The following is an 11503-nucleotide window of genomic DNA, read 5'->3' as shown; positions in this document are numbered from 1 at the left end:
TGTTATGTCAAATTTATATTAAAGTTTTTCTTCATTACCCATTCAAGCCATCTCCAGCCATCATTAGTCTCAAAGTTGGTTCCTCGTCATAGAATTTGAATCAATAAATAAGTTTAAAAAATTCTGTTACTGCTGGGAGCAATGTCTAAACACATCAAGCTCTCCTTATGAACTGTCTGCTTTGAAAGATAAAACAAAATAGATAATCATCTGGATTATGTAATTTAGGATCTGATATTTCTATTGGTTATAAACCTGACCAGTAACAATATCAAAGATATAAATATTTATTGAAAGATTGAAGTCATGGAAGGGGCATTTCATGTGATTTGAACAAATAGAGTGATATATCAGTAAAGCAAAAAGATAATAGTTGGAAGTTTTATACTCTGTCTTGTCAGTATCTATATTTTGTGTTTCTAATTGGTTGAACAATCTGAAGCCTTTATTACCTAGAAGAAAAAAATATGTGAATCAGAAGTCAGAGTGCCACCATGTCACGTAACTCAAAGATACAAATTTAGAATTTATTTGAATATATCCTTTCAAAATTAAAATATTTAGCCTTATACAATATAAACATTTGAATTATAAACTGTGCTTTGATGTCAAGTTTCTTAACATACATGAATAATGTAGAAGTTTAATTAAATCTTGAATATAAATGTAAAATGGTTGTGATATGCACACTTTGATCCTCCCATGTGCATAGCGTTAAATAATTGTGAAGGTATTTAAGAAGGAGCATAAGTTATAAAATGTATAAACAAAATGTTTATGTTGTTTTGTAATTTTTTAGCATGTTAAAACTTATTTTGCTTGTTTAGTTGTTAGTGGTGACATGACATAAAAGTTATATTAAATTAATAACTATTAAATTAATCAATGTATCTTAAGTACACTATTGAAAAAATTGCAAATGAATAAATTATATACTTTCAATTTCATATTTTACAAGAAATGTTTTTAGTTCATGTTGCTGGTGAATATTGATACTTGATACAGAAGCTTGTGAGTTCTGTTACTGTGGAGATTCTCAGTTGGCACTATTTCTCAAGAGATTTGTCATTTTCAAGCTGTTAGAAGTGTATTTGTAGCGTGTCAAGGTTTGGTTCCACTAGTGAAGAGATTGGATATGTTGAAACTGATTGTTGTGGCTTCTGAGGTTATCACAGTTGCTTTTATAATCTGTACAAAATGGCTGAGTTATTAATATGATACCTAGCTGTATTTCAGGTTAGTAATAATTTAATGAAATTAAATATTTATATATTACTTATTTTACCTCCTCTTTGAAATTCAGTTTTGTGTTTAAGGTGTGTTGAAGTGATTATTTGCAGATATTATCAAAAGAGAAAAAAAAAAAAGGGATATTTTATGATCTCGTCATCAATAGTTCTGTAATTATTTTTAGGTATTCTGAAAACCTATTTTTTTTAGACATGTGAAACTATTATTTCTTTTGTGGTAATTGGTTTTAATACTGAGATTTATGTGGTCAATTTTATGAGATTATTTTTTGTAATGTTCTTGCAGAAAGGAAAATCTCACCAGATTCACACAGTGAAAATGAAGATTTGGTGGTTAGTGAATACTTTTTTAAATTAATTTTTGTAAATATAAATTGTTTTTTATTTTAATCAAATGAACTAAAATAAAAAATATACTTGATTTTTGTTATTATAATCCTGTTATTTTAGAATGACTGGCTACTTTATTAGGACCAGACCCATGCACATTTGTTTCATTTAACCCTATCACAATGGAGTCATATATTTTACACGACCTGTAACCACCATGCAACCATGGTGGTATACATACTATGATTCCAAAGTACTTAATGTATCTTCACGAAACTTGGCAAGCTTTTAGAAAACTTAGTATTTTGGAGATAAAAAATCAGAATTTTTATTTGTGTATTCTTACTAAAACTGATCGTAATTATACGTGTCAGAGTGTTGACTGCTCCTAGTGCAAAGTGATTTTCATGTTAAGATTAAAAATACTTTTCTCTATCTGAAAAGTTTCAAATTTTGTTTGCATAATCCCTAACCTCGTAACCATAGAAAATAGGAAATGAATCTAAATTACTCTTTTTTTTTTTCTTTCTGGAATGACTACAAATTGTAATAGGAAACCACAATTGTATATCCTAAGTAGCATAATGCTTGTAACAATATACATCTATTTATACTTAATTGTTTGTTTTATTGCTTTTTGAACCATGTCTAACTGATAACCCTGCCATACAAGTTATAAATCACTTGGCAAACGTGAAGCTCATGTTATGCTATCGAATTATATAATGCAAGTGTTACTCACAAGCATATTATTATTATTTTTCCTTGTAACTTAACCGTATCTAACCTAATAAGTTTCTATTTTTACGTTTTAGTTAATTTTATAATATCAAATAAAGAATGCACGTGAAAAAAAAATATATATAGTACCCATCTGGGTCTTTTTTTCCTGTCAACTGTTGATGAAACTTAACCCTACTCTTTTATACAAATGGTACTACTGCAGTAATTAATTTTTTATTTAATTAAATAATGCACCTAAGAACACAGAATAATAACATGAAAAGCAGACAATGTCCTATAACTATCATAATTTTTCTAGCTTTCTAACTATGAGATAAGAGCCATTAAAAATTCAGCTAAGATCATCAATGTATTTTCTGTGGGAATAAAATTTGAAGCAAGATAGACAATTCTTTGTACAGTAAACAGTTTAATATAATACCTCATTTGACAGATATACTTTGCCTGAGTAATAGCTGTATTATAATAAGTATTTACATTAAAATCCTTGCTTTTTGGAGGGATGGTAAATAAATTAGAAAAGAGGAAAGACTTAGAGAGCAAATGTTACAGTTCTCATATTGAGGTTGAGGAGTTTCTTTAAATATTGCCCTATAAAATTAAGAACGTAACACCTAAATGATATTAAAAATTTGATGTATTAACTACATATTGGGGCCAAATTGAGTCGTATACATTGATAACAGTTTAATTAAAATTTGAATGTAACTGTAGAAGGTTATGACATGCACACTTTGACCTATTTGATGCAAAAGAGTTAATTTCATATATAGAAACAAAGATAATGGATAGTATGTAAAGTGATTGCTTGAGCTAAGCAGATGTGGAGTTATAGTCATGTTATGGTTATTATGCAAGACAGTAATTAAATAACAAAATTCTTCCCAGGTTTAGTGCCCATCAGTAGTAGCAATCAAAAGAAGATATATCCAGTATATACTTATACTATCTACCAATCTCTGATTACAGACTATAGGACACAGTTGATTGGGCAAGATATTTATTACCAAATTCTATGGATGTCAAACTGTGTTCCATTTACTTAAGAATCGAAGGCCATTAAATAGACTGTCACATGGTAGCTGAAGTGCAGCATCAGAGATGCTCAGAGTGCAAAGTGTAAAAACTGTATCATGTGTACTGAGCCATGATAAGTTATGTTTTTCCTTCTGCAGTGATAGTTGAGGCAAACTGCACAGAAAACCACACACGCCATTTGACCCTGCTTGTGCTGCAGGTAGTGTAATAGAAGTTGAATCCTGTAATAGGGAGTTCAGGTCAAATAAACTGTAATAAAAGAATATTGTTTGTTGCTAGTTCAGTAGAGATTTTTTTACTAATTACAAAGTTGAAAAATCAGATAATATTTTGTTTAAATATTCCATCTTTTTGTATCACAACCATAAAACACAATTTTATGCATTTTTGACAAAAATCAATCACTTTCATGAAATAAAAGACTGATAATTTTGGTTTGGATTGTCTGATTTAAAAATATTTTCACATATGAAGTCTTTATATGACCACTTTAGTTTTTTTTTTAATTCATAATACTCAAAAAACTGATAGGACCAAGATTCAAAGTGGTTGCCAGAATTCTACAAAATAATAAGTGTGTGTAAATTTACAATCATTATTGTTCAGGATCACTAATATTATTCAGTGCAATGCTATAGAAATAATTTTTCTACTAAAGGACATCTTTTTGCCCATTTTAAGATGTTTTTTTTTCATGGGCAGCCATTTTGGGTTTTGTGAGTCAAACAAAACTTATTACACTTCACAGAACTGTACCTTGCAATATATCAAATGAAGGCGATTTCATGGTGATGGTCAGAAAATTGTATTATATTCAGTTATCTTGCAAACATTTTTGACAATTCCAATATGGCTACCTTTCAAAATGACCATCATACATCTAACAAAAATTAGATTTTTAGATTTTATTATTCACTATATACTGCATCCTTTTTTTAAACTGGTGTTTCAAGAACACATGAATCATTAAAAAGTACTTAGATGCCTAATAAACTTAAAGTAGTTGTCTTGTAGCCATGTTGAAATCTTCAACATCAGAATAGTGCAAACCTCACATTAGCAAAAGTATGGCAAGCAATATATCAAAAAAGAGGAAATGTCACAGAGATTAATGATATATTGGCATCTTAAATGGGTAATGTGTCATATTTTTGATACATTTGACACATAATTATCACGTCTCCAGTCTTTAAGTCAACAAAAAGCAGGAAATTCCATACATTATCTTTGTCATTTTTGTATTTTATGTCATATTCCGTCTTAATGGTTTTTTTATGTTTAACAATGTTTTGTACAAGGTTTTGAGGATTTGTTAAAAATTCTGTAAGTTTCTCCTTTGACCTTTCACAATTGTTTTCTCTCTTGCCATTAAAACTTTTTCTCTTAAATATTCTATTCTTCCACCTGTGTGGCTCTTTCAACAGTAGTTTTATCTTGTTTTTTGTTGTTATTGGCAGCTATATCTTGTGACAGTTCTTGCACTATTTCAATAATTTCTTTAGAATTCCTGACTAACTCATTTGTTTTAAGTTTTTGCTTCTTGTTTGAGTACACCTTGGATCGTGCAAAGTTTTGAAACACATTTCACTTTCTTGTAATAAATCAATTGTTAATTAATACTTTCCTTTGTTTTCCTAGTTTAGCCATTTGTAAATGTGAGTCTTCTTCATCTGCCTTATTTCACACTTTACCCATTTCTTCAACTTGTCTCCTTTTAGCTTTTTCCCTCTTTACTTTTTTTCTCCAACTTTTGTAGTCTTTTTTTGTTTCAAGTCGTTTTTCTTTTTTTTGACATTGTCTGCCTCGCTCTCTTTCTGTTTGTTTGAGCTTCAACAGTAAGTTTGCTTCTTCATGTTCCGCCTTTTCTTTTAGCAATTTGAATATTTTATTATTCATCCATAGTATTAATACAGGGTGTCCACAAAATTCTTCTCTGGTTTTAAAAGTTTATTGGAACAAAACCGAAAAGAGCTGGCATTATGCAGTTTTTAGCACCTTGTTGCTTAACTAATGAAGTTTTTTCTTGATTTATAGAATGTAATCAGAGTGTACAGTTGCTAATGATTGAGGTTTTGAATGAAGCTGGCACCCCCACACCTGAGAAAAATAAATGTATGCACTTTATATGCCTAAAGATGCAATCTCTTGTGTAGGACTTCATATACCATTGATCTTGGTAGCTGGAATTCACTTGAAGTATAACAGGTAGATTTTCTATGGCTGCTTTAAAATGTCTCCTGGACATCAGCAACAATTTCTTCAGAAACACCTGGACATCCACTTCAAGGCAAGTCAATCACACTTTCTGTCTCTCAAACTTGTGAAACCACCGCCTAATTCTGGGTTTGGAGGGAGGATCCTTGCCATATTGACGGCAGTAATTCCATTGAACAGTTGTCACTGATCTGGACTCTGCAAACCAGATAACACATTGAGCTTTCTGCTGTGTAGTCGCCATCTTTGTTCAAATATCAGTCATTATCAACTGGACACTCTGATTACAATTTGTAAATCAAGAAAAGAAACTTCATTAGTTAAGCAACAAGGTGCTAAAAAAGTGCATAATTCTAGCTCTTTTTGGTTTTGTTCCAATAAACTTTTAAAACAGGACTTTGTGGACACCCTGTACTTCTTAACAACTCATATTGGCTGATGGGTTTGTGAGCTTCAACGTGCCAAGAAGAACAAAGGTTTGTTCAGATGCAATGTTAATAGTTGATACATGTTTTCTTTTTTTTGTTGTTGTCGTTGTTGTTCTCTTGCAGCTGATCTTGCTGTTGTCTTTCAAGAATAAGAGGAACGTAATGCAATATAATCTCCAGAGCTTGTTGACATAAACTATCTAACTCTGGTTCGTTCGATTTAAATTGTTATTTTTGCATTATTTCTGCACATGTCATCAGTGTGAACAGAATGTATAATCAATGTTTTTACAATCTCATTGTTAAAGTTTTGGATGTTTTTGATTAAAATGCTCATAAAGGAACTTAAAATTACAAATGAAATCTTATTTATACCTGCATATAATCTAATTCTAGTTTGATTATGAAAAAACAACCACAAAAGTGTTTGTCATGATTTCTAGTTCCATTTTGTAACGTTTGCTATATTTCCAAGATGAAAGCAAGTGATGCAAAATCAAAGATTTCTGAATGTCCTGCTAATCATACTGGCAGTTATTGTTGTTATATGTATATATATAGAGACACCTGTTGGCTGTTCACCCATCTCAAAAGTTCAATTCATTCTATATGTTTTTCTTTGTTCAGACACTTTAAGGTTTCTGAGCAATATTAAAACAAAAATGACTCGCCTCCTCACACAGAAAAGCTTTCTTCCTCGTGCGTCTGCCTACGAGATTTGCATACCACTAGTCTTGAAGCAATTCTCACCTAATTTCCCATATTTTATTTTGAACTGTGCTGGTGCTTGATGACATCATCATGTGACAAAAGCCTTCTACCAACAGGATGGTGACAAACTCCATGCGCAGTAACTCTCTTTATGCACAGACATGTTTAAAATTTGCTGAAATTTGCACTAGTTAACAAAACTTTGGTTTTCGTTTTACTTTGGACTTAATCCTCATTGCTGCACTTTGTTACTATGATTTCACAAGTTAATGCAACTTCTACTTACTCCTATGTGAGTGAAGAAATTTCAAACACAGGACCTATTTCTACTATGGCTTCTGGAGGACCATTAACTGAGGATGACATGACAGACTACCATTGTGCAACAGGTTGTAGAGTCCATCATGCATTCTGGGCCTTTTGTTCTCATCCATTCAACTTGTGTCCCTTCTCCTCAATTTGAAATGGAACAAGTAATAAAAACTTTTTTTTTTAATTTTAGGATGATGTAGGGATGGCAATACCGAAAAGTACAGAAAAAAGGTAGGGATGAATACACGAAACCATACAAAACTCCCTACATAAGTAGCAACTAAGTCAATGTTACAAGCTTCATGCAAGTGAAAGGAATTCAACATTTAGTTGTAAATAAAAGATTTTCTTGGAAAGTTTGGTCTATGCCTGGTGTGATGAGTTGTCTTGATGTACATCATGTGTTGAATTTAGGGAAATACTATAGTGCTTCTGCACTCCTCAAGTTAAAATGAAACATTTTGGTGTTTAAAGCATTGTAACAACTTCAAATATTGGTGAGCTAACCCTTCTGATGCCAGAATCAGAGAACTCAGCAGAACATTTCGCTGTCACACTATTCGCCAGTTCTCTACTTTAGCTCACCAACCACTTGTCTGCAAATGTTTGAACAGCCAAGTTCTCATTCTGCCCATCCCTGTGACACATGGGGCTCATTTGCATATTCCACCCTTATATTAAGGGTGATGAGTATACCCTAGTCAAGACGATATGCAGTCTCCCATCGGTGTGTCCCTATAGAGCCCCTACCATCTAGGGGCTTCCCTCCAGGCACTTTCTGAAGTGAGCTCACCTAGGTACAATTTTGCACTGGACACTCCATTAATTTAACAGGGGATTCTAGCTTTTCTGTGTGAAGAGATGAATTACTGTCTTGGATGTTAACATTTTTCTAATCTGAAAATGCATTTGTGATAGATACTTTCACACACATTTCCACCTAATCTTCCCACTTCTGGTGCATATTTTCTGTCTTGCCTTATCAACAAATGAATTCTCATGAGTGCAAGTGCATAGGGAGAGTGACTACACATTGAGGTTGTGTTGCCTTCCTATTGGTGGAAGGCCTTTGTTGCATGATGATGTATGTCATCATGTACCAGTGTAGTTCACTTTAAAACATGTGAAATTAGGTGAGTTGCCTCAAGGCTAATGACATGCAAATCTCATAGGCAGACCTGCGAAAAATATAGTTTAACTGTGTGAAGAGGTGAGTATCTATCAGAAATTCATTTAAAGATTAGAAAAATGTTAACTTTCTCAACTTGAATTTTTTATATTTTTTTATTGAAACCATTGTTTGAAAATTCAGTGTTTATTCTGTGTATTATTAGCAACTGTTGACACATTGGGATGTCACATAACCTGAATTCCCTACCTTGAATTCCTTTAGAAGGGTGAATTACATCTAGAGTGTACTTGAATGTCATTAATATTCATGTCTACCTCTCAGTACTACATTTACAACCTTATGCCTAAAGGCTGCTTCATAATTATTATGCCACATTCCATCATACCCACATCATCTAAGACTTGTTCATAATGCACAACATACCTAAGCCAGAACAATCACCAGAGCTCAGTCTGAATGATAATCCTAAAAATGAACTTTAAAATCACATTTAATACTAGATCATCAGCTTATACCTGTAAATTAATTGTAGACTATACTTGTTGAATGGCTTTCAATCAAGCAAGACATCTTTCACTATTGTGTGTAGTCCAGGCCTCACTAACCTCTGGCTAATCTAATTGCAGGAGGATGTTTAACTTGATATTAAATGAAATCTTAATAAAGTGGGCAGTTAGTGTTTTTAATATATTTATTTGCTTTGTACTTTCTCATGGTTGAAAAATAAATGTATATTTAATAAACATTAATGTAAAGGATAAACCTATGCTACATACTGCAGCACAGTACAAACTATATCTGAATATCCTAAATGAAAGTGACTTGTACAGTTTTTATTTATATTTACAAAGTATGTTTTTTTTTGTTTTATTTTTATAGATACTTTTAGCTCGAGTCTACCTGCGACGTCTTACTCAGATGTCTTCTTCAAGTCATCACACTAGTGGCACTTCTGGCATGGTGTGTGTGAATTTATATGACATTTTCTTTTATCTAACCTTTATGCTGTTTATATTAAAACATTTCCAGACCAGTTGCATCTTTCAGGTGTTTAGTACACACCTACCTGTCAAATTACAAAATTTACATAAATATAATAATTCTATTTCAACAATACGTTATCTTAGAACCAATATTTTGTGAGTTTGTAACATTTATTTATTGTAATTTGCAAAAGAAAATGAAAAAAGTCCACATTGCATTTCAACTTGACTCTGAGGAGTCTTGCATATAAACATTACACTTATAAAGTTTTTTTTAGAATTTTATTACCTATTCTAAAGCATAGGTTTCTATTTGATAAGAAAAAACCATTACTTGAGAACTATAATTTGAATGTTTTGTTTCTTACATGGGTTTCCTTCTTTTTCTCTGATTCTATTAATATAGCATGTTGCACGTCCTTTTTATAACCTCGAAATATGTGATTTGAAAAATCACTAATGAAAGCCTGCTTCAGATGTAGCTACAGGTAAAGTTTAAATACTACTGGATAGAATGTTTTATAAACTACTTACATTAATGTGAGTAAAGTGCTGTGGAGAAGTAATTTATGGTTTTTGTGGGAAAGTAATTAGATGTAGCTCCTGCAGAGAAGAGCTGACAGAATTTAATAGGAAGTTTAGAAGACTTAGGAACAAACCACATATTTGTGATTTATTTAGACATTCTTGAAAATGTTGATGTTAAATTATATTTTTTTGAAAGCTGTGAAATTTTTCTTCAAGAAAAAGACAGCAGGAAAGACTAGTTAAGTTTTGAGGATTCAAATCTGGATTATTGGAGAGCTCATTTTAAACATGCTTATTATCCTGTTGACTCTCAGGTAATGCATTTGAAATGTGCTATCATGCAAGGAGACCATGTGAAAACTATGGTAGAGACAAGGAAGCAACACTGTTAGCAAAGAATATAGCAAGGTTTAGTTTGATTATTCTTTTGAATCCAGAGGTATTGTTAGCCATGTTCAGAGCAATGTCTTCAATATGAATTCTGCCAGTACTAGGACTTATTTTAATACCAGTACTCAGCACTGGGATTTATTTGATCTGCTTTTTGTCCAACCCTAAAACATTCCTTTGTATTGCCAGAAAGCAGATATTTCACAGCTCACAGAATCTAAACAGTTATGAACTATTCTTCAGATGAACCAATAAGTAACCAAAAAATATTGATTCTTGTTGGCAATAACATCATAAGGAGAAGTTCTTTAACAGCTTTGAGATCAATCATTATTAAAACAATCAGGTAGTGTTATTTGGCTGTATGACTTGCATTATTGGAAAGTAATGATAAATCCATTGAAATGACATGTTTTCTTATCTTATGCACTGTGATCGGTACCCCTCCACCCCAATAATGTGTAATGTCCTTTTGTCATCCAATAGAATGGGAAGTAAAAAAATATCAGAAATAAATTTGGAACTACAGGATTTATAACTTACTTGCCTGTTTAACATATATATTTGTTTCTTTAAAATGATCAAAACAGTGGTTGTATTGATATTTATTTTTTGTTAGTAAACTATATTACAAATTATACATACGAGCAAAATCCATTATTGTATGTTCATGTGAGTATTGGCACTAATTTGTTGAGAATTTCACCCCTCCCCAATGCAGCCTCAGATGGTTATACCTTGTATGAAGGAGCACAGATAAGGGTCACAGTGGCAGCCAGTGGCCTGAATGTCCCAAGACTCACTACACTGGATTTTGATTAACAGCTATATACTAACACTATTCAACAGAGATTTCATATATATTATAAATACTGTTTACATATTTGTAGGTAGTAGGAAGTACACACACAGATGAACTAAAATATGATGCAAAGTTAGAAATGTTAGCTAATACAAAATGGACCATTCTTATATTACTAGAAGCTGGGTATTTGTTGGTTATATGCAAATAGGATATTTAATAGCACCTACACTAATTTATTTCTACACTTATACTGCTAAATTCCACACACCCCTGGAGGTTTGAAAGCTAATACCAGTATATATTCAAAGTTTATGGGATCGGATTGGAGTTGTATCATAAACATTTATGCACATTCAAAGTGCTATTCTATTATTCTGAGCAATTCTCATTACAAGTACAGTCATGTAAACAGGCAAATAAATTCTACATTATGTTCTTGGAGCAGGAGATAGGTGGTGTTGGAAAAATGAGCTTGTTTGTTCTCAGAAATACCTCACTATGGCCCACAGAAACAGTAATGGCATAAATGGTAATTTTCCAAGATATTAAAGATCATAATGCAAAAAAACTAAATTTATTAAAAGTAACAGGCTTTATGTTTCTTGAACTACCTGCATTTGTCAAAGTACTTATGAATT

General features: G+C 31.9%; 1 protein-coding gene across 4 annotated transcripts in view; it reads left to right on the top strand.

Moving 5' to 3' along the window:
* Positions 1 to 11503, top strand: part of LOC106468621 (Hermansky-Pudlak syndrome 3 protein-like) — a 112356-nt gene that overhangs the window by 83748 nt on the left and 17105 nt on the right. For all 4 annotated transcript variants that reach the window (XM_022396968.1, XM_022396966.1, XM_022396967.1 and 1 more), the window contains exons 16-17: positions 1537 to 1583; positions 9039 to 9119. In XM_022396968.1, coding sequence (XP_022252676.1) covers positions 1537 to 1583; positions 9039 to 9119 — 128 coding nt within the window. The remainder of the gene's footprint in view (positions 1 to 1536; positions 1584 to 9038; positions 9120 to 11503) is intronic.

This window comes from Limulus polyphemus, unplaced genomic scaffold, assembly GCF_000517525.1.
Source record: "Limulus polyphemus unplaced genomic scaffold, Limulus_polyphemus-2.1.2 Scaffold3082, whole genome shotgun sequence".
NCBI classification, from domain to species: domain Eukaryota; kingdom Metazoa; phylum Arthropoda; class Merostomata; order Xiphosura; family Limulidae; genus Limulus; species Limulus polyphemus.
The sequence above is the reverse complement of the archived record's forward strand: the minus strand, read 5'-3'. Positions and strand labels throughout refer to the sequence as shown.